General features: G+C 38.5%; 1 protein-coding gene across 8 annotated transcripts in view; it reads right to left on the bottom strand.

Annotated features, from left to right (window-relative positions):
- ESRRG (estrogen related receptor gamma) overlaps window positions 1–25,081 on the bottom strand; it is a 372,987-nt gene that overhangs the window by 91,818 nt on the left and 256,088 nt on the right. For all 8 annotated transcript variants that reach the window (XM_059467354.1, XM_059467358.1, XM_059467357.1 and 5 more), the window contains one exon: window positions 18,807–18,923. In XM_059467354.1, coding sequence (XP_059323337.1) covers window positions 18,807–18,923 — 117 coding nt within the window. The remainder of the gene's footprint in view (window positions 1–18,806; window positions 18,924–25,081) is intronic.

Below are 25,081 nucleotides of genomic sequence, written 5' to 3'. Positions count from 1 at the left end.
ATGTACACCTGCAATAGAAACTGGATGAACTCTGCAACTGCAGCCTTGCCTCCCATCTTCTTCCATCTACTTGCTAGTATGATTCTCATCATGTTCCTGCAGATCTTTGAAGGGGGTATTAATGTAAGGATCATTTGTATTTTAAAAGGATGTGATTTAACACCCCAAATCCACACTCAAAATAGCCTAATAACTCAGTTTATCCAGAAAATAATGAGTAAGAACTTCTGGAAAGAAAAATCTTATGATTCCTTTCTATGATTGTCTTCTTATTGTTTCACTAATGAAAAAACTGCTTCTGCTTTAGGAAAGGAAAAAAATATTTTCTCTTTCCTAGAAACACGTTTGTTCCCCAAAATTTTCTCATCATCACCTTTTTTAGAGCAGAGATGAATCTTCATTTTATCCTTTAAAGAAGAACAGAGAACCATAAAGGAGAACTGTAATATTAATCCATGAATGACTGTAAAGCTGGTTGATTTACCAGAACTACACACAGCAAAAATACTACTGTTGTGTTTTTTCTGCTGTTTTGTCTGAGTTCTGGCCCTTTGATACTCAATTCTGTTTCTTAAAATACCAGCCTTAACTCAGTTTTTACACTTCTATTCTGCTCCATCTAGTGGATTATTGATTTTTGCAATGAATGCTGCAACAATAGTATTCTAATAAACCATGCTGGGTTGGCTATTAGGATAAGGGAGCATGTTCAAATGATTATTTTTTTGGCTTTAGATGAAAGAAATTAAGTCACATTCCTGGGTATCTGGATAAGACTATAGGATTCTGGCAGCGTGTTCAAGCAACATAAATGGGAAAATGGTGTCATTTAATTATATCACTGAAATGAGACTAAGTAAGGGACAGGCCTTGATTATAAGGGACAGGTGGCAAAATTTCTCCTGGTGCTTGCACAATTTACTAGGTCAGTCCTGGGGAAAAAGAATATTCCATGCCTGTGTTGTTTTGCTAAAACATCAATATCCTCCAGGCTTCATAGCCTAGATTTCAGAGTTTCCTTCCTGCACTTGGTGATAGGCAAAATGAAGTTACACACTTGATAAGCTGCTTTGTTTGAATGATAGGAATAGTTTTACTCAACCAATTTCCCTCAGTACACTTACAATTGCAGTGGGCTTTTTTCAGTGCAGTGCTGTTTGTAACACTCTCTTTGAAGACTGCTGAGCAGGTCTTCTGCTCACTTTTCCAAGGGGTGTTTAAGGTAATGAGAGTTTGATTGATGAGAAGAAAAAGTAGGTAATTAGTCCACCCTTATGTATAGTTCATTTCAAATCAATGCAGCTTTTAATGGTAAGAATATTTGTTTTCTTTTCAAAAGCAAATATAAAAATACTTAGCCAACAAAAACCCCCGCATGAATGAATCAACAGTGTCTGTTCATACATGGAAGCACTGGAACCAATGATTCAAAGATAATGCTGTTTACATGTCTGGTAGGCAAGGTGTAGGATGCATGCTCTCTGAAGCAATTTACAGCAGAAGAAGGAAATATTAATTTACTCTCCCAAACCACAAAAAGTTACTACGTTATGCTTGGTTTCAATCATGAATCTAGCTGGCAAAGCATTAAGAAAGGGTCTATAACCACAAAACCCAAAAGTTAATTGGAATATTAAGCCCAAGGATTTCCAAGTAATTGTTTCTAGTTTTCTTTTCTTTCTTCTCTCTAACGAAACAGGCAGCTCCAGTAGTCAGTTATAACTGGATGAGATAGAACTAACTCCACACTGATTTGCTGTTCAGGACTTTATTGTATAGTATGCAGCCATATAGCACTTTCTATCAAAGAATCTTGAAGTGTCCCATAAATATTAATTCAATAAGCCTCACAACATGCAGGTGAGCTCCATATTATTGTATCTATTATATTTTTGCTGGAGGCATACTAAGTAGAAGTGTCTTGTTCTGGAATAGAAATTAAGTCTTGATTCCAATCGCCTGATTTAATCACTAGAATTACTCACTCCATGAAAACCCATCTGCCCCCACATCAAAAGGAACTTTGTCACTGACTTCTGTAGAGCCATGATTTCATGAAAAGACAAAATTGCTCCTTAGTAATTTGCAACTAAACACTACCTTTTACATTCAATGTCCTGCATTAGTTACTATATCTTCACGAAGTTTCCTCCTAGAAACAGATGACTGACTTCAACGGAGAAGCATAAATATTTTAAAGATTTTAAGTATGCACACAATTGACCTGATACATTATAATAGCTCTGGCAATATGACAATACACACCTTTGCTCTGTGCTGCTGTAATTCATGAGAGTCAGAGTTCTGACTTTGCAAATAGAATTGCAGACTTAATTTTCAGAAGTGACTTCCATCTTTACATTCACAATTTTGCAATCACCGTAGTTGTGAGAACAGTGATATGCATTAAGGTAATTGATTGTACTTTGAAATCAAGTAATCAAATGAGCATCAATTAAGGCTGCAAATGTTTGAAGCCACAGAACTACAAAGCAAAATTATTTTTCCTTGTAAGCTTCCAGCAAAATACACTAAGCAAAACTCTGTCTTCTTTCTGGATCAGCCTCACACCAAATATTCAGTGAATATATTTAAGATTCATTCGGGGGGATAATAATAATTGAGGGGTCTACACGTAGACTTTTTCTATTTCAATATCTCATTTTATACTTAACCAACTCCCACAAAAAGATAAGTACCTCCTATGCACCACAGAGCCTAGCTTCTTCCATCTGACCCATCAAATGGAGCTGGAACCTGGAGAGAGATCCAGGCTTCCAGTACAAAGCATGGAGGAAGGCAGGCTCTCAGGGCAGAATATAAATGAGCCAACACAGACATACTGCTGCCACCTACACCTAGTTTATATGTACAGATTATTACTAACTTTCAGCCCTGTGCTTCCACCAGGCTTCCTGGAAATGCCTTGCTCCTTTCAGGACTCTTGGCCTCCTATTCCATTTCTGCAGGAAGGTAGGTCAACATGCCTTTTCTCCAGCAAACTTGGATTGCTTCTCTTAAAAATTAAAACCTCCGTTCCTTTCGGTTTACAGCCTTTTTCCAGATTTAACACTCTCCTCTGTATAAGGAATGAAAAGGTATTCCAGCTCCTGGGAAAAAGCTCACTCTAACTGTTACAGTGAAGGTGTGGAAAAGCTAAAGCAACCATCCTGGCTGCAGAAACACCACCTGTCCCTTTCCACAAGCTGGCTGCTGCTCAGGCACCGCAGTGGGGTCACCAGGATGGCACAGGAGAGAGCGACTGCAGACACTGAGTGTGGTATCTGTGTGCTGAGCTGTGAATGCCTGCCAGATCAGGCCCTCAGGGGAGCCAGAGGAACATCCCCGCTTCCAGAGCTACACAGAAGATACCTTGTGAGCTGTTCAGACCTGTCAAAACAGACACTCCTGCAATTGCACAGAAGTATGATGCTGTAGATGGCTACAGAAATTTTAAGGGCACTCTAGAAACTACAGCATGAACTCCAACACCTGGGAAACTCCACTATTAAAAGATACCCCAGGACCACCACTTTGGATTAAAGCAGATAAATTCCACCAATCTTTTCACTTCATGTAACTGGAGTATATTGGTGGAATCACTTTTGTTTGGATTGTCACTATATATGCAAAACTCCCTGAACCTCAACGAATCATTTAGCATCTCAGATTAGTATTAAAACAAAACAGAAAACCCTCACCTGACTATTTTTGAGGTCCAAGAAAAGAAAAAACAACTTTTCAAGACTGTTTGAATCAGACTGACTGATTCAACCTGAATCTGCAAATACCTACTACAGCAGATCGGGTTTGTTGCTTTTCTGATTCCAGTGAAACTACCAGGAAAATCCCACCCCATAATAAGTGTTGGCAGCACTACATCCTGAAATTGTAAACTCCTGAGGCACAAACCTGTCTATAAAACTCTTGGACATCTAAGATTCTATAAAAATAATAATGCATTCAGCTTTATGCAATTTTCAGCTAAAACTCAGTCAATCCCTCTTTCTCTCCCCTCCCACCTCCACACAGTTACCACAGCAATTTTGTTCTGTTAGGGTAATATATATTTTTAATGCAAAATTTCAACAGGAACCATTTTTATGGTCTACTAATAAACCCCTGAAAACAGGGATTTATAATGGAAACAGTGACGGACCCTTAACTACAGTGTATGCAACCATAATAAAAAGAATTAATGTAGTCAATTTGTACTACTGTTCTCAGAACAAAAAAAACCTCTATTTCAACTGCAATCCTTTCACCAGCTGATTGGCAAGCCTGTCCATTTCTAGTCTGCAGTGTTGTCAGTTGTCTTCAACATGATAATGAGCCTGTCACCATATTCAAATAGCCCTGTGACAGCATGTTTTGTGAGCATGACGTCCACTGCAAAGGGTCTGTCAAAAAGCACCTTTCAGAAAATGAAAAGAGAATGCTTTTCTGATGATAAATCTAATTTCTTCATAGCTAAAAGAGTGAGATTTTTCATCTGATTTTGTCAGTGTTGTGTTGCATTTGTGTCTTCAGATAATCCCACGTTCTGACGCATAAAATTTTAAAGTTATCTGTAAAGACAAAGTGAGAAATAATAATCTTTTTTGAGTTCACTGGAGGTCTTGCATAAAACTGCAGTACTGCTGGCTTTCCATCAAATTAAAACTGGAGGGGGGAGGGAATGGCATGGAAGGGTAGCTTGCAACCAAAAGCAAATAAGGCTCCCAGTAAAGATCTCAAAGTCTACACACGCTAGGGTCTCCACTCTTCCCCCAACAGCCTATTAAAAAACCTCCCTTGCTCTGTGTGGTCCTAGTTAAGTATGACCAGGTTGCATGAAATTCCCTGGCTTTCAGACCAAGACAGCAGAATGGAGGCACAGGCAGAGCTTCCAAGCACTGCTGCAACTCAGGAGTGCATGTTCCACACACTGTGTATTCCACATTCAGCTGCCACTCCTGCTACCTGTCAGCTGCGGAAATTTTCACCGAGAGGAAAATTGGAATATTTTGGCAACACAGATTCCGCTCCATGTGTCTAAGCGTCCTCTGTTAATATCAATGGGAAATATAGAGGAACACTGAAACACAGCGCTTTATTTTCCCTCTTGACAAAAGCTGTCCTTAATTTCACTTCACCTTTTAGGATTCTTTTCACCAGTAGCTGATTGAGGAGCTCACATGTAAAGGGAAGTGTTAAAAAGAGAAATGTAAAACCCCAAATGAACAAGCAATAAACCTTTTTCTCTTTCAGTCACTGGGTGAGAAAGGGGTGGACACGGCTGGACTTTGAAGTCCCAGGCTGAAAGACACATTAACCTCAGAGCAGAAGTTTCACTTCTAGCTGTGCTTCTAACACCACATGTGACTTCTACTAAGCAACTCTTGTTCTCTTCCTCTGAGGTTTAATATTGTAAAATGGGGCTATTACTGTCTACACATCACAGGTGTTCTCTAAAATGTATAAAAAGTATTCCCTGAAAACATTGCTGACAAGCTCATGACACATTTGCTGCAGAAAAATCATGCTGCACAAGCCCAAGGTGTTTCAAAAGTACTGAAGAAGCTTGTTTTCTTGAATACGGGTGAAAAACAGCAAACCTGTAACATTAGGATGATAAACAGGGACTTCCCTGGCTAACTACTGAATAGTATCAAAATTAAGTATTTTACTATAGCTACCACCATGTGTTTTTCAGGTCACTAAGAACATAAGGTTGACAATCACATAAGGCTACAGTCTAAAGGCTGTACCAGCAAGAGTCTGATGGGATTTGTATGGGGTATGGGGCACACAGATACTACAGGTGTGAAGGCACAAATTATCTTTACCCCTTCGCCATCTTCAACATTTGTCTTTGAAAGGACTTATCTGCTTTTGTCTCCCAACCTTCTTTTCTTTTCTTCTGCTTACACAGATGAATAAATACAAATATTTATTCTGCCTATAATTCATGATGAAAATTATGAGTGAATAAGGAATTTGATTAATTCAGGTCTACCAAGCTGAAATAAGACAATTTTACTAAAAGTCTATTTTTTTTGGTAATACAAGGAGATCTTAATACAGAGGATCTGTGTTTTAAATGTGGAATATACAATATGGTATGCCACCCTTGATCATGTAATTCAATACACCTGTAACTGAATAAAATGCAAAGGTAGGATTATTACAATTTTTTAATTTTTTTAAAGTGAAGCCAACTAGGCACTATGCAGCTTTAGACAGCACAAATGGACAATCAGCATTAAACATGACTGATTTTTAAATTCTTCATTGCTCAGCTGGAGGGAAGTATTACAAGGCCAAAAAGCAGAGCTATGGACAGCTGGCTTTGTGCAGTACCAGTTCTCTTCCTCAATTTTCAAGCCATTCATTTCTTGCGTGGGGGGGGAAGGGAGGGGGGAAAAAAGCCAAAAAAAAAAAAAAATCTAAACTAGGCCGTACAAATGTACAAAGAAAGCTTGGGTCTCTAGGACTTCCATTGTCTCAGGGAGTCGTCGCCACCCTGAACCCTCATTAAAGCCGAAGAGATGCGGGAGCGGCGTTAAAATGAATGCAAAGCGTTTGCCGCAATCTTCTGCTCACACCATCTCCAAATGAAGGCAGGCATTGCATAATCCGGGCAGCTCGAGCTCCTGACAGGTGGATGATTTATGCTCATAGTCGCAAGAATCGGAGAGCCTGCAGAGGACACAGCGTGAGCAAGGTGGTGGCGAGACAGATGCTCTCAGTGGGCTTGCAGAGGCTGGCAGGCTCCAGCTAGCTCAGGTGCAACTTGAACACTTTAGTACTGAACTCATATTGCCTGGATTCCAGCACAGCAAGATGCCATTTACAATATTATGTACAGTAGATATACTATCAAACCTATCTGTGTGCTGTTTATCTATGTGTGTGTACGCACACATGCACAAAATACATACATTCTTTCTATTTGCATTTCAACTTGCTGTGCTCACGAACACTTTGCATGTGCATGTTCTCCACTGAAAAAGAAAGGGCAGATTAGGACAAATTCTGCATTGTTACAGCCACATAGCATAAGTGAAACCACCGAAGTTGAACAGATGTAAGTGGGGGAAGAATTTGGCTCTAGCTTTCAGAGAGCAGGGATGGATCTGGGATACTGAAAATCCTTTCAGTTTTAAGAGTGTTTGAAAGCTAGAAAAGAAAATGACCAGAGGAAAAATCAAAAGACCCACAAGTCTAAATATAATGGGATATTCTCATCACTAATGATATCTATTTGTAAAGCACAGGAAATGCCACAGTTACACTGTTACTGCAAAAAAGCACAATATTAGCAAAATGTAATGTAAATGACCCTCATGTCATCTACTTCAATCTTTCAATGACATTATTTTCACTGCTTTATTTGGGGGTATTTAAAAATCCCACCCAAAACTGCAGCATCATTTCCAACCATGTAATTCAGCTTCCTTTTCAAAAAGGAAGTAGAAATGGGGGTTTTACTTTTCATTCCTGTAAGCAAGAAATTGGTGTATTAAAATAATACAGAAATGAAAATACACACGTATTTTCATTTCTGAAAATGAAAACAAGAAAACCTTATACATGTTTATGTATACAAGACCTTATACATGTTTATGCCACACCTCTATATGCTTTTTTCTTTTTTAACAGAAAAGGCAAGCCAGGACTAAATTATCCTAACTTAAGCATATCAACAAAATAAACAATTCACCTGCCTCATATCAGACCCTCCACATTTTCCAGTGAAACCTGTCACTTAATCAAGTATGTAATTTTCAGGGGCAACTGAGGAGTTAAAGCATTCAAATGTGCACACTGCAGGTTATCTGGGTTGAATCTGGGACTTTGCTGACTCTCAGCTCCTTTCCACTTTAACAGATGGGGTCAGAGGTGAAACTGCAGACGAGAATTAAAGACACATACATCCCTTTAATCAGATAACACATTCAAAGACTTGCAAATTCCCAAGAAGCCACTTTACAGGCACGTGTCATGGGCTATTCCATAAAGGGGGAGGAGGGAACAGTGAAGAGGGAAAAAGGACTTATTTCAACTAACCAGCATTAAAAAAGGAAATTAGAGAAAACAAATGGCAACAAAATGGGATGGACTGCTAATATTCCAAATGCTTTCTCATTGCACACACCTCCCTAGAAAGGAACACCAATGTTGGAAGCCTTAACACTGCATTCAAATGTTTTTCCTAACTTCATTAATCAGCTGTGTTTAAGAATACTTCTATAACAAGTATTTTAATTGGAGATGAGCTGAAGCATCCTGCCAGGATGGATATCTCCAGCAATACCAGGATGCCCAGAAGGAAATACAGTCATTCAGCCTGACTAGTCCTCACAAAACAGTGAGTCAGCTAACAAAAACCTCAAGGAATTCATGATTCTCTCTCCCACCTGGCCAGAAAAAAACCTGCCTGGATGATATGTGCTCACAGCAACTATTTTCTCATCAGCATTCTTCTGATACAATCATGGTTTGGAAGAGGAAAATGAATAGAAAGTCATGAAAATGACAGAAGATAAAAAGAGAAAAGAGAAGGATGTTATGTCATCTTAGCTACTGTGTGGCTTTGTTCTCCAATTACTGCATCCCTCTGCATCTCATGCAGGATCAAGCAATGGCCACGTGGCACATCCAGCAGCTGGAAGACCAGCAAAGACTGTGGCTGTGAACACTAGACTCAAGAGCTGTTCCAACTTCTTTTTGCCTGAAATACAGTCAGAGAATTTGGGTGATGTTCTTGAGGGCTCTTGAGAAGGAAGAGTCTATTCAGTCCCTTATTATCTCAGCCTAATTCTTCACCTGAGTTATAACTCAACCAGACTTTCTAATACATCTTTGAGCAAGAATCCATTTAAATTGGTATTATAAAACAGATTGCTACTTTTTAAGGGAAATATTAATTTTCCTTTATTTTGACATTCAGCAGTCTATTCTGTCTTCAAATTGGAAACTTAAGAGCTTTCATTAAGAGCTTGACAGGGAAACCAGCAAGTGGCTTGTGACCTGAAAAATCAGTACAGAGGAAGACTTCTCTTAACACCTCAATAGTAACATGCTGGTTCCCTCAGTCTGGATACAAAGTGTATTTAAGGCCATCTCTTAAGTAACCTTACCATAACTGATACCACTTCCTACCCAGAAATGCTGTTCTGGTGACTTACACAAGATACTCTTCCCAAATGTTATCCGCTGAGATTGACCATGCAGTGAAATCTCAGGTGCCCCTTTCTAAAGCCTGGATTGAACTACAGAAAATAAGAAAATGAGACAGAGCACAGGAACTTCAGATGCTGGAGACCACTGTAAACACTATCTGGCAGACTGTCATGAAAGCGACATGTGGCTGTACAAGTGTTGAGCAAATGATACGAGACTGATCTGTCGATTGATTCAGATCACAACAAATGACGTGGCTCATCTTCAGTCACCCACCCACAGAACTGAAAGGAGTATTAGAAAGAGACAGGGCATTGGTGGAGTGATTTTTACATTGCTGAATAAAAATGACAAGAAGAGCACTGTATGGACTAATGCTTGGCTGAAGAGGGAAAGAACAGAGACAAAAGATGAGGATTACGATCTTGTACTACTTGTTTTTTCCCAGATCTGTATGTGCTCAGCAAGCAGCCAAGTTACCAAGATTCCCTCTTGCTGGTCAAGCAGTTTTGCTGGTAAACAGCACACCAACAATTCTGCCACCAAGGGCGCAGACTGGAGTTAAGCTGATTAACTGACAGTATCACGCAGACTTTCTTTTAGAAAGTATTTCATTTTTTCTTAATTATTTTCATAATTAATTGTTTTAAGATGGAGTGCAGTAAGACCCCATGCAAGCAAATTGTATGGAATGTTGATTTTGGATCTGCTGCACTAAAACTGTAAATCAAATTGACTTCTCATCTTATACCTGATGATCCTGAGACATAAACCAGATGCTTAAGAGAAAAATAGATACACACATTAAGTTTGCTGGAAAAATAAAGAGCAAAAAGGAAAATATTGATATTATTCAGTAAGTGTAGATATTTAACATAGCTGTGTTTGACTTTCTCCAGAATCATTTATCTAATAAAAGCCTATTGAGGCTTAAAATAAAGCTATGTTTCTTCATTTGTAAAGATTAATAGCTATATTAAGCAACTACTGTGAGCACAACAGACTCCCCTCATAATTTCCCTTTTCTGTCATATAAATACCCAAAGAAAAGAAAACAAAAAAGAAAGAAAAGGGAAAAAAGAAAAAGCTGGTTAGATGAGATCTATTATTAGAATAGCTAGTAAGCATGGCAAAATCTGACAAAGTGACAATTCATTGCAGATGATCACATTTATTTCAGAATTCAGGCTGCTGACTTTCAACCACAAAAGCCACATTACAAACATCAAATGAAATAATATTCCAGCTTCATATTCCAGTGACTCAGTGAGTAGAACTGGCAAAGGCTCACCACTTGCAGTAACTCCTCAGCTTAGAAAAGGGCAATGACTGCTCAGAGAGAAGACTGTGGCTTAGTTACACGAATATCTCAAAACTCACATTGATTCTAACCTTTTTTTTCTAAGACAGCAGAGATTTAGAAGTGTGAAATATTTGAGGGATAGCACTATATGAGATCAGATGTAACAACTGCAGGTGGAAATCTTCTTACTTGTCAACACATTCATGGCTTTGACTGAGTGAAGAGGCCAAGAGAGTTCCTCAGCCACTCAGCTTTTCAGTGCCAATCCATCCCAAGCAGCAGCAGCAGTCTGCCTGCACATCTGCCACAGGGGTTCTAGTCACCAGCACCTGCATCACTGCAGCCCTTCACCCCAAATAATCCTACCCTGCATTCTGTTTTGACAAAGATTTCACACAGCAAGAGTCTTGATGAGGAGCTGTGGGTGCGGCCCAGGCAAAGGCTGAGCAAAATACAGAAAGTTTGGCATCAGAGTTTACTTTAGAGATAAGGACATTCACTACCCTTAATTGCACTTCTACCAGAGATTCTACACCTATAGCACTCAAGCAGGGGATGTGCAAGTATCCACACAGCAGAAACAGAAAAAAGTGAAGAATACAAATTACATTAATGTTACTCTTTACAAAATGAGACTTACTTATCATAAGGCAGGACCCACGTGCAAGAATTCAAGAACTCTGCAATAAAGGGCAGTGCCACATCTGATGATCTGTGTGTTTATAGGTGGCAGAGACCAAAAATGAAAGGCAGCTACTTGTCTGTGAGATCATGGGAAAAGCCCTGCATCCTTCACACTTGTCTCTACCTATCCTTATCACTTATACTGCTGTCTCTATACTTCCAGTGTATAAGCAAATGTTCATAGGGGCTAAATCCAACAAACACATTTTGCAAACAATGGAATATTTTCTAGAAAATTAGGAAAGTACTGTTTCCTTATTTCAGGATCAAAAGAAGAAATATGACAAATGAAGACATGCAGTTAATCACCTCAGATTATGATGAGAAAATATTAGTACAAAGTGATTAATTTTTAATAGTAATTTAAGTAGACCCATGAAACTGCAGAACTTACTCCTTCCAATTGTAAGCAATATGTAAGGTATGTGCACTAAGGAAATTACAGTAAAATTTAATTCAGAATCCTTCAAACTCATTAACAAAAGTACAAAGTAACTTTAGGTTGAAAGTATTCTTTGCCTGTCTGACCCTGCAAACAACTGCTGCCACTGGGATTCTCGGCAGCAATGATTGTGTGAGCAGACCCAACCTAACAGCTAATCTCAAGGAAGCTGCTGGTGAGTGAGCCAGCAAACAGCTCTGACCACAGATCTGCAAACGCTAACACAAAAACTTCCCCATTTACAGATCTGTGTAAAGCCAAGAAATGTAAATAGTTCTCAAACTCAGACTTACAAACAATACTGCTTTCTCCACATCCCCTTCATACCTTCTCTTTTCTGCAAGGCAAGCATTTGTATAAAGGGACAACAGTAATACAAAATTTTATCTAGAAAGAGAGAAATTTTATTTAAAGAACAAGTCCAGCAAACTGCTGGGATATCTGCTTTATTCCACAAAATACTCAGAGACAGAACACAAACCAGAGTGGCACAACACTGGAACACAAGCACCATGAAAGCTTCTCAGGAGGCCAACATTTGGTAGGAGCTGTAGGTGCTTTCATGTGACTTGGGACAATTATCCACGTCCCCAATATCTGCTTTTTCTGGGGTATTTTTCTAGTGGATGAATAGAAATGCTCGTTGCTTGAGCTGACTATAAACACTAACCTGAAGTTGAATAGTTTGTCCTTCTTCATCAGTTACAGAGAGTGGAGAGTCATGAGCTGCGTTTTAGGGCAGACAAATTGGGCTGTCAGTTCTAATGTGTGAACTGGGCTATCAGGTCACATTTTGGTTAGGAGCAAAGAAGCCTACTTATGAACACCAGCAGCACTTAGAGATTAGCTTCTATTGTTTCCAAGGAGATTTAAAAGGTCCCAGTATATATTAATCCAAGCACATGCTGAATGAAAGAAAGAAAGGGAGTGCAAAGAGAAAGAGGGGAAAGAGAAAAGGGAAAGGAAAAAATAAAAGTGAAGGGATAAATAAAAGGGAGGAAGAAAAGGGGGGAATGTGTGAATGGGGAAGGAAGGGAAGAAAGGGGAAAAGGAAGGAATAGGAAAGGAAAAGAAACAATTCAAAAAAATAGCTGCACTAGAAACCGAACTCCTTCATAATACATTGAAACATAGAAGAGAGCTGAGACATCAACAGAAGACACACTATGTTATCTCTTGATGTTATAACACAGGAGGTTTGTTTAATATCCTGCATTAATGGAGAAGCTCCTTAAGTGTAATATTACGATAGAGAGCATAAGAAATATCACTGAGGTCACTGCTGCTCTATTAACTGTCATCCTGTACAGAAATATTTTCTTTGAATACCATTAATGCTTTCTCCTTTCCTTTGTTCTGATTTCTAAAGGCAGCAGAAACTAAAACTTCATCCGCAATAATTTCTGCCTTCGTCTTGGCAGACTAATGGTATTAGACTTGTAAGAGAAATTTACCTTGGCAATGTCTGATGCACAGGTCTTTTCAAAAGAGATGTTGTTAGAAGGAATCCTATTAAGCAGGCTTTTTCACTACCCTCAAATCATAGGTGATAACACAATTTTAGTCATAAAGAAGATTGCTTAGTTTTATTTATTATTTTGAGAGCGAATCCATTAATCTGCTCCTCTGCATATCACGCATCTCTTTACGTAAGACCAAACTCAAGCTGCCTGTTCTCCTTGCTCTATTGGATTCATTTTCATAGACTGTCAAAGCCAGAAAGGATCAATATGATAATTTAATCCGATCTGCTGCTTAACACAAGCCAAAGATGTTCATATGGTAATCTTTCCATAATAAACTCAGTAATTTATGCTTTAAAATACACATACCTCTTTCTAAAAATGTATTCTTATATTTGAATGAATGAAATCTCTCAATGTGTGAAGCCAGATTATTTTAGAGACCTCCAATTTTAGCATGTTCAGAAAAAGTGTAACTCATGTAATAATCTTCTGGTTCATTACATGAGCATCTAAAATGTTCAAACATTTTTAAAACTGTCAGGAATTGCTTTTATTTAGATCACAGCTAAATAAAAACACTTAGAAGTCCAGGATTTCTTTACGAAGTAGATTCTAACTACTGCCTTACCATTTCCCTAGGGATGCTGAGGTCTCTCTGAGGGCCTGTATGAATTCTCAAAAAACCCAAGCAAAGTAGTGAATGAGAAGTGTTGAGGGCTACTCACTGAGCAGGACAAGCACAACATACAAACTGCTCTGCTGTGATGGGAAGGGTTACACATCAAGTCAGCAGTCCCAGATGAAAATCTCAGAGAGTTTGTGATCATTTTTAGTGCCTGAATGACGGCTCATGTACAAGCAACTGTGAAGATTCACAGACACAAAAAGGTACATTGCTGATTTCCCCATGGCACAGATTGCCAAACCTGCCAAATGAGCAGCAATCTAACACACCTCTAAGAGCTTACATTAATACTTGGTGAGGATCTGGCTTCTCATTTGTAATAGCAGCACTAATTAAGCTGGAATTTTGTTACTCTGCCTATTCTAACTGGGTACCAAGTGACTGATGATGATTTTTAAAGGCCATCCATCCCTAAGGAAAATACAAACGTACTTACATGAAGCAACCCATGCCATTGTTATTGTAGTATACTTTACTTTTCATATAAACTTCCATTTCTTTCCATGTAGCACTCATTTAGGAACTAGACTTTTTGAAATAACAAGCAATGCAGATCAGCCACTGCACACGGTCCATAACAAGTTCTGAAAACACCCAAATACCAGAAATGAGAGATATATGGGAGATGTTTTGGTATCAACAGCCCTGTAAGAAATATGAACCAGTACTGCACAGAACTGTGAGAGCTAGAACAGGATACAGCATTCCAGATGGTCTAAAAGCTGCATGAGTGCCACTCCACAGATTCCCCTCTGAAGTGTAGTTTTTAACCTCCCTACAATACAGGGACAGGTAAAACTGAGGCTAAGGCTTTGCATCTATGGAGAAAACTAAAACATATGGAACAACCTCTTGTAAAAACAGTTATACAAATGCTGCATCTGAAACAAGAAGTGATTTTATTTCGGAATAATTCCTCCACTGGAATTATTTCACATGGGAAGCCCTTAGGAGCAAGATCTGTCCTATAATAAACTTGGAATAATATCTTCTACCACAAGCCTATGCTAGTAAATAGTCCCACTAATATTATTAATAGGCAAATAGTACTAATTAAAGATCAGATATTGAATTCTACTCAGATCACCTAGCAATAGAAAAAAAAAGTCAAATATCTACTCAAGACTCCCCATACCATCTTATGTAGTTTTACATCCAATTTTTCCTCTGAGAAAAGAAAAAAAATGAACCCCTTTTACTCAATCCAACTAGCTGTATAAAAAGGGAAATAGCCAAAATACCCAACCTTGCACATGAGCACAGATTTAATTCTACCACCTGAAGCAAAATAATCACTGGCTTCCAAAGAGTTTGAAAGGCCAAACTTTAAAGACAGAACTGAATTATAAACCAACAGAACTGAAAACTACTGAATGTCCTAAAAATGTTCATTTTTTAAAAGGGCAAATTGTTGTACATGTCTCCCTGCACCCTTTCAGCAATTTCAATATTATTTCAAGAAATCTCAAGGGATACATTTGAAAAGTTTATCCCTAGACTATACAAGAATCTTTAATGTTGTTTCAGCTGTTCTCATGAACCTGAGACAATTTACCAAAATAAAAATACAGTCAAAGAAACTGCATTTCAGTAGAAGAATCAATTGGGATACTTGAAAACCTGATTTTTTGTAACACTGACACAAAATTAAATATAGAAAAAAGTTTTTTTTTTTTCTTTGACTGCAGTGTATTCTGCTTTGCTGCTAATAACCCTTTCCTAAAAAAGTAAATGAAAACACCACATCCTCATATTTGTCCTGTGCCTAAAAGCTCATCAGTCTCTGCTGAATGCTACAGTATGAAGTATAACATCCTCAAAACCCATCCACAGACCCAAACATGTTTTTAAGTAACAGTCCATGGGCTAAACCAAAATGTGTTCCTCCAGATCAGTCTGCACAAACCTTCTTACGATACTCAACAGGAGATGCAGCCAGGGCCTCAATCCCAGGCCAGCCCAGCCTGACATTGCTGTAGCTCCTGGCCCACATCCTAAAAATCATTAAGAATCTTAATCTAGGTGCTGCTGGTTCAGCCTCACCAAGATCCATGAGAAAATGTACAGAAAATGCCTACTCCACCTTGTACTTCATGTGACCAGAAATCCCAATTCCCTTGCAGGATTTGACCCCAAAACAGAGCCCCACCACCCTAACACTGGGTCTCCCACAGAAAGACTGGATGCTAGATGAAAAACACCATTATCTTGTCACATAAATGATTCAACATGCAGATGTCATAAGGGAAGCCACCCTATGCATTTGCTATAAGTGGTGTTCAGACCCAGCCCTAGAAGCCAGGCTAAAACTCAGAATCTACCATGAAATTCATATGACAATTCACAAAATAACAATGTAGTGAAGTCCTTTGCAATGTGAAAGAAAGCACAATATCTGATAATTGTTTCACTTTGGATTACACTTTAAAACTGTTTGTTAAGGATAAATTTCTACAAGAAAACTCCCCACAAACAAGGTAAGATTTCTGGAGAAGATACACCCTGGCAGATGTGCTGTTCTTGTAAGGAATGTGATGCTCCTCTCAAAGCTGCTTAAACTTGATTTTATTTCAGGTCTGCAACTAAATTTTTTTTGTAAATAGATTTAGGCTGTCAATTTCCAGGCATGCTGTGCCATCAGCATGTAGAGACTGCTGTGACAAACATGGAGGCTGCAGCAGCAAATTTTATTATAAACTGGTAATTGAATTGAACAGGTTTACATTTGAATAGATTTACTGCAGCATGATCTCTGACATGCTGCATGAGACTGAAATCCTTGTCTGTACATAAAGAAACACTTGAGATGCTGCAAGAATAATTTCAGCTTATTTTAAGTCCGTGCTAATCAATAAATTTATACCACTTTACACATGCAAGAAGTCAGTACATTATCTTTCTTAATTTTGTACATAAAGGATGTGGTCCAAGTCAAAAAGTCATCTCCAGACTTTCCTGTAGGTTAAAATAACAACATCCATCTCCAGAACTGCCTTCCAACAAGAAAAAAAAATCTTTACAACAAATACAGTCTTACAAATGTACTGTGAATCAGCATGATTTAAAAAGTGGCCACTAAAGGGGGAAAAAAATAAAATGCCCTTACATGTTCTTGCAGGTTGTTATAATAGGTGGTAGATAAACAACACTGTTTTTTCAAAGTAATTAGTTATTTTGCCATTTAGAAAAAGATATGTACTTTTAGAGTAGAAAATTCATGCGATTCTTATTAAGAAAACTTGTGGGAATTATTTGAATCCATGGACAATGAACATTCAAACAAAAAAATGTTACTCGCAATGTACATCTGTATTATCCAACTAAATTATTTCAGTTAACAAAACTGCATGTAGAAACAGTAAACTTGCACACAGATTTGCTGAGATAATTACTCATTTGCAGAGGAGACAACTTCCTCTTGCAGTCCCAGAAGCTGCACACAGCCTAGATTTTTTACAATATATGTATGTTAATGCATGCACAATAGTGCCCTCAAAATTCAGAGGAAAAGGATTAAATCAATTCACCTGCAAGTGCTCTTGGTAGCACTGTTTCATTTTCAAAGAAGTTGCTCAATAGATCTGTATATTATCTGTATATATACAGATATACACTGAGACCCTAGTGATACAGGGTCTTAACCTACTAAGAAAAGATGCTAAGAAGCACAGTCCTTTTCAAAAGGTGCCATACCCAGTCATCCCTTTCTTTTTACAGTTTATCTAAGCCTCATAATTTCACTTTTAAGTGACTGCTCCTAGTGGTCAGTTATAGCAGGATTTTGGCAAGTCAGAACTCTCCCATAACCACTGAAGAGAGGGTCAAATCCTGCCGTTCTTACTGAGGCAAAATCTCCATCGAATCTGACAGGAGTTTTGCTCAAGTAAGACTAAGGACAGCAGGATTTGGCTCACAGGATCATAGCATCTGCCAAAGCAGTTGCACAGAACAAGGTTTATTCTTAGCAAGTATAATCCAATAAGAATATGTCTGTAGGTGCGTGATAGACCTAATTTGCCCATCATCTCACCACTGGTCTATGCTGTTTCTTGGATTTTTACCCCAATAGCTTCATACAAACCCTGTTTTGCATTACCACCAACCCATTTGCAAAAATCAACCAGTAATTAAAGCCGAGTTTTCAAGCACTGACAAAGCAAAATTGAATAGGATTGAAGTGGTTGCTTAGCACAAAGTACTCTCCCCTGGATACAATACTTAGAGAACACTGTGCTGATTTCATTTCAAATGTTTATCTAGTTCAGAAGCACATGGCATCTTTCTTGGTGGTGACAGTGCCCTAAAATAATAATGCATGTAATACATGCACTTACAAGTGTATTCTTGCATATACATTAACAACAATGTACGTGCATTGCAGGCAACCAAGATTTGAGGAATCACCTCTTTGTGTCACATAGATGAAGCAGGTTCCAGGTAAGACAGCACCATTTCTTAAAGTATATTTTCTTGCATTCACTATCTTCAAAATGTAATTGATGAATTAAAACATTCAATATATACTTACAGTGAGGGGCAGAGTTCTCAGACACTTTTAGGAAAAAAAAAGGGGAGGAGGGTGGATTCTCCTCTTCTGCATGCCACAATTTGCTCCAGTGTAATTACAGTAACTTCAGCACACACACACAATACTTGTTTAATTTAGAAGTAACCCTTTTCATTTGTCCTGATGGAATGAAAACTGAATAAAAGGAAGACACAGTGTGTGTTTTGGTCTTCTGCCAGAACTGGGAAAGCAACAGTGGATAAGGAATGGAGGCAAGAAATCTTTGAGAATTCTGATGGTTACTCTATCAGTTACTTACTGAAGGAGATTGAATGCTGAGGTACATTTTGCTGTACTACACAAGATGATGAACTCTATGTGGATAAAGCATGATTTGATACCTTAGAAGCAGATGGCAGAAAGAGCAAGTATATATGACAATTGCCTTTGCAATAACTGATTGGAACACTCACCAGTCTCTCTTCTTTCCTGACTGCCCTACAGTTGTAGCAAGTGTTTGCAGAGATACACATTGAGGTGGTCAGTCTTACCTTCTTTCAGCATGCCAACTTTTAGACACTTCATGAAGCGGCAGGCTTGGCAGGACTTGCGTCTGCGCTTCGTAATTTCACATTCATTCGTTGCTGGGCAGCTGTACTCTATGTTACCTGTGTGGAACAGACAGGGGAACAGGGGCTCAGAGTCACTGACTGACCAACACAACCAACACACAAAAGTACTCATACAATTGCCTTTGTATTTCATTTTGGAACGTATCAAGAGTAAGCAGTGCTACAGGAGGAAACAGCTCTCAAGTAAAAATAAATATCTGAGTTAAAAGATTAATTTTTTTCACCCTTTTTTTAAATTCTAGACATCTATATGAAAGAAATATATACAAAACCACAACTAATGTGAGTCTGTGTCTCACTCCAAATATGGTACCTAGGAAAATCCTTCATGTATGTTATTCCTGCTGACAGAAGAAAGATATTTTGTCATTTATTTTCTGTACCAAGCCACAGGCTCAGGCTCCTTCTCTGAGCACTCTTTATTTTCCTTTTTAGCCAATTTCATTAGTCTCTCTTTGCCCAGAGTTCAAAAGAAGGACTGCTTTACTGCATAATCAACTATAACAGGTACCACAGAGTTTCACCCTTCTTCCACTACAGCTGGCAGAGAGCATAAGGCAGTATTCTAGCATAAGGCTAGAACATCTAGCATGTTCTGCAGCTACCAGGCCAGATCTCTGCTCCAGGACATCTCCTCTTCTCTCTATACTTTCGACCAAGTTCTTGTACTGAGAGGCTTCAGGAATAGCATCATTCCTGCCAAGCTGTCAGAATAGCAAAAACTAAAAGAGATGTTTGCCTTTGCCCCCGCTTCTCCCAATTCCCTTCTTAAGGCCTACAACAAGCTCCATCCTTAAACATGAGCCCTTCTCATCATGGGCAAAGCAATCTCTTTTTTTCTTTGTTGCTACTGCTAATTCATATTATTTCTCCTCAAAAATCAGAAAATAAAAGCTTGCAAATGAACGAGTAAAATACAAGAGCAGTTTACTTTTTTAAAATCACATCTTTGGGTATCCAAGTCCAAATGCTAGAACATCTGTTCTCTTTTGCCCTGGTACCACTGCACTTTTCATAAAACAGCTTAGCTCAGCTTATTCATCTGCCCATCCACGCATCTCAGAGCCCAACACTACATCCACTATGACAGACTTTGCAACAGCCCAAAGTTACACCGGGAAACTGACTTTTAAATAAAGCATCTTCCAAATCAGTCTGTCACATCTTGCTTTAAAGGTATTTCTTTATTTCCTAACCCCTTCCCCCTGTGATAAAGTGCATTAGTATCTTAATGAAAATGCATTCTGTTTATTGCCCTCTTGGGAAGCAAGAGGTCATCACACCAAATGCATAAATTGTCATCAGAGACAGTCCGAGCATAATCGCAATTTTGCTGCTCCATGTTTGCTGCACTCGGGGTCCATCAAAGTCCGCTGAAACATGCACAGGTTCTAATAATTAGCATAGAGGCTGCCTGGGACCACAGCATTGATGAAATATTTCAGAGTTAATCACACTTCGTAAACACTGATTTATATTGACTACCTTTCTCCAGACTGATGTCTCCTCATTAAATATCACATTAGTGGATTGCAGGATTGCACAAAGACTCAAATGCTCAGCAACTGCTAATTCAACAGGAAGTAATACTTAAACCACTTACATCTATTGAAAATTGGTTAAGTACTTATGATAAAGGAGGTCTGCATGGCAACTCTGTGCACTCTGCCAACACAACCAGCACATTTGGCATAACCTTTTCAGGCCTTTGCAGGCTTTCTTCCCCCTGGACATTGCTGCATGAGTGAGTTAGCAATGCTGGTGAGTGAAACAGATCTTGGTATGCCTGAATGCTAATGACAAAAGTCAAAGCAGTTTAGTCCTTTTCCCCTTTCTTAGCTGCTGTGGAGAAAGCTATTTAAGAAACTGAAGGATATGGTGGGTAGGGAATTCAGCACAACAGTTCCTGCAAAAGGTCTTTCTTTCCAATACACATTAGAAAAGTTAGGAAATAACACTTTTGGAAGGATAGGTAGAAAATGATGGTAAGGGCAAGCTTAAAAAAGGATTCACATTATCCTCTCCTTCTAACAAGGCATTCTTAGAAAGGCACAACCACTACACAGGAAGACCTTCAAAGCTTTCAACTTGTATCTAATGAATTTCATTACACTACAGTAATAAATGTATTACCATCCCTATCTTAAAAAAATAAAGGAGAAACAGGGAATCAGAAATGCTTTGCACAGGATCAAAGACAAAGATACCTTTGCACAAGGTCAGAAACAATCTTGATCAAAACAAGATCAAGATTATAACAGAGAACTTCAGGAAGCAAAGCTCTCTACCAGGGCAGATGGAACAGTCTCGCTGTATCAAGAGATCCTGTCCCAAGATACAAAGGTACAGGTGCCAAAACCAAGAAGCAGCATTCAGAACCAGAAAGATAAATGCAAGATTGCTCATTTCATTATGCAGACATTTCTAATCCATACCCTGACATTTCACATTTCTGCAAACTATGCAACAGTCTGCAGCAGGCACAGTGTAACTTACTTTTCCTGCAAATTCTTGATACCTAAACAATGCTAAAAGGAGCTATTATTCTAGTCACTTGGATTCCAATACTTTAGCTTACAGGGGGAATCTCCTTTCAATTTAAACTGCTTTTCTTTAATGACTTGTATTCTAGAGCAGACACTCAATATTAATTTTTGGTGTTGTAAAATGAACTTGGAAGATGCTACAAAGAATTCCTCCAACGAGCTCAGCAGAGTTACAGGAATAGAAACCAAAATCCACCTCTTACTAATGACCATAGCTAGTCCTCATAAAGTGGTTCTGGCATTTTAGAAGGGGGCTACACTGCAGTAAGGGTTCAAGGAACAAACACTTTGTCTCCAGTGCACATGCAGATGCAGGGGATATCTGTATCACACTAAAATGTGTTTTACCTAGCACTGCAAGTATTAGTGGATTTACTTTCATTAAAAACCTGAATTTACTGCACGTTCCAGGTCATTAGAGCTTTCATAATTTCTTATTTACTTCTAGATATGAATTCCCATTCAAGATACTCAGACCTGCATTTTATTTCAGAGGAAGAACCGGAAGGAATCTCTACCAATTCCTGACTTACTTCAAGATGCTAGAGGCTGAGACTGAGCAGCTAGGAAGAGTAAAAGCTGAGTTTGCCCAGTCCTGTCAACAGCTGGAGAGGAAGTTGTGTTTTACAGTGAACAAAATCAACATGGCAGCTCGGGGTCTTTAAACTGGGCTGACAAGAGCGATTGAGCGATTTATAATATCTCCTGGCTGCTTTTCAGAAAGAGCTGGGCTCGGATTACTTATTTCAGAGTCTTTTGTACAATTAGTTTGCAGGCAATATAATTTTCTCACTTACTCCTTAATAGAATCGTGCAGCTAGCTGGCTGATAGAATAACAGCATATATGTAAAACTCCTGCCTAAAGTGCCAGGGGATAATTTGTATATTCCTTTCAGTAGCGTAATGGACTTTTACAGTTTGGCAGTTAAAGGGCTGAGTAATATAAATTACTATGACGCTTGAAAATAAAAATATATGTCAAATCTTCACTCCCCAAACACATTTCCCTGTGCTAGAATAATATAATGGGATTTATACCAGCCTAAGCCCCTTTTCTTTCTTCATGTACTGAAGAATGTTTATTTAAAATCAGTTCCTTTTTTTACTGATTTGTTAAATTTTAGTATCCCAGTTGAAAAATGAGAAAATACTTCTAAACACTGTGCTTACCAATAGCAGCTGAAACGGAAAACATCATGCCATTTGATCCTGAGATGGCAGGTGAGCTGCTAAAACTTACCCTGTATACCCAGCTCTCCAATTCTACATGCTTCAGACAGTCACATCTTTACACACAGCTCAGGATAAATGGGCTGAGGTACCATTTCTTTTTTACCTCACAGATGAGGTTTGGATGTTACTTGAATGGGGAGTGAAGAAAGAACAATTTTTGTGGTACAGGGACTTACTCAATGGCTTTACAAGTCAGGCAACTGAGCGGATTTAGCCAAGATTCTCAAAACCATTTTGCCCATTTCTTGCACAGAATTGACAGTGACACTAGAGGTGGCAGGACAAGCAAGAGCCATGGCAAAGATGAGGTCACTGAAAGCATTGAGCCTTCTGCCTTGGTAGAAGTTATTGTCACCAACTGTCACATCTTCAGAACCTCCCAGATATTAAAAGTGAGAAGCTGGCTCTAGAAACAGGCTGGAACAGGGGTCTCTCTTCCACCAATACTGACAAAAATAGAACAGACATCAAGTCCTAGCAGAAGCTTTATTTCCTTTTTCATACTGCAATATTACACCAAGACGTAAAAGGATTTCTACAAGCTATTGAAGTATGCTCAGGAAATTTTTGGACAAGTAAAAGCTATGAGGAAGACTTAAGTGCAGGGTGAAAAGGTGTTTGGAAAGAATAGCCATGAGCCACCTAAAAAAGCAAGAGGAACACTGAAGATATCAGTATCAAAACTTTTACTGTGTGGGAATGTAGCCTCAGAAGAAAAAAAGAAGGAAAAAAGTAAATGAACCAACATTCCTTCAATATAATAATTTTCTGCTATAATCAGTTCATGAAGCTGCATTTCAGTTCAAAAAGATTCCATTTTTCTCCCAAAGCTTCTCTTTCACATTCCCTAACTTAATACCTTTTTTCCAAAAGCTTGTATTTCAAAACTGAAGTGTTCCCATTCTTCATAGAGACTACTGCTTAACTGGATTTAAGACTTTCTGCAGTGAGGTTTATCCCAGGTACCCCTTCATGCTCTCTTTTCCTGGGTGACAGACCCAAAGGAATACTCCTGCTTGCCTGTGCATTGCTATGCATGAAAACTCCAAAAAATGGAAAGTAGCCAAGATCACAGCCATAGGGCTTCTGGGACTTAATAATGAGAACTCAGAAAGAAAGAGACACAGGAGAATCTAAGCTAACAGAGTGAATTTCACTATGTTAGGTTTCACCTTTACACATGGAAGAGAATAGTTCCTGAGAATCTGAGAATGAGGAGCTCTTGGAAATCAAGAGTAACAGCCTAACTGAATAGAATAGACAAAAAGTCCCAGACTTGAAAATCTTTTCCATGTTTATAGGTCTTAATGAAGCTGAACTGAGGAAAGTAAAAATATTTTCTCTCAGGCTAAAGTTTCAGTTCTTCCAGACTCTGCTCTCTACTTTACAGTCACAACTTAGCTGAATTTGAGTAAATATTTTCACATGTAAAAGTACCCCCGGTAAGGTTTCAGAGTAGGGTCAGGCTGGGATGAGGCCAGATTTGAACATAAATAACTGAATCCAGTTTTGCCTGACAAATCCTCAGACAGATTCACCTGATACTGTAAGAAAGCTCTATGAACTACAGACCTATTATGAATTCTGCTACAGGTCATCTGGAGATGATTAAGCATAAAGTTGACTGTATTCACAACTTTTCACCCAGGTGACTTCAGAAGCAATAGTGTACACACAGAGTTACAGAACATTTAAAAATTTGCTTCCCAAATGTCTCAAGTATCTTTTCAAGGTGACAGGACCATGTATGAAGGGTTATGTTTCATCTCTTGCTTATGGTGCCTTTTCTGTTAGGAGTTAAGTAACTAAGGAGAAGCAGTTAGTTTTTAAACATGGTGTTTGACAGAGGGACATGAACAGCTTAAAAGTACATTTTTAGTGAAGTCACTATGTTGAATTGCTTTGAAGAAATCAGTGTACTGTGTTACAGAACTAAAACATTTAGAACTTGCAATTTATTTTTTTTTTTAATTCTTAGAAAGCAACATGATGATTTAAAGCAAAAATGTAAAGGTGATACTGGCTACTCTGACTACATGACAGTCATGTATCAGCCTCTACCTTTAGGTAGATTGGTTTCCAGCATCATAAAAAGTCACCAAGTCACCATAATTTTCAGTATCAGACTGGTATTAGGGGGGGTTGAATCTGTAAAGGTCCAACTACCTTTGAATCCCCCTGTACTCAACTTATTCACGAGAAATGAAGGGCATTTAGGTCACCTTAAAAGAGAACAAATGCTTTGAAGGCACAGAGGGAACTGATCCCCTGCTACCTGTAGTCACTTAAGAGCTGTTCAAGTCAGAAAGACTGAACTATCTACATTTGGTTCCTACTGGTATTTTATCTAGGTCAATTTTGATACATTCTACTACAATAGCATGGAGGATTGTCATTGTTTGTTTATAAGCACA

Source organism: Ammospiza nelsoni, chromosome 3 (assembly GCF_027579445.1).
Source record: "Ammospiza nelsoni isolate bAmmNel1 chromosome 3, bAmmNel1.pri, whole genome shotgun sequence".
Lineage (NCBI taxonomy): Eukaryota > Metazoa > Chordata > Aves > Passeriformes > Passerellidae > Ammospiza > Ammospiza nelsoni.
This window is presented reverse-complemented; position numbering and strand designations above follow the sequence as displayed.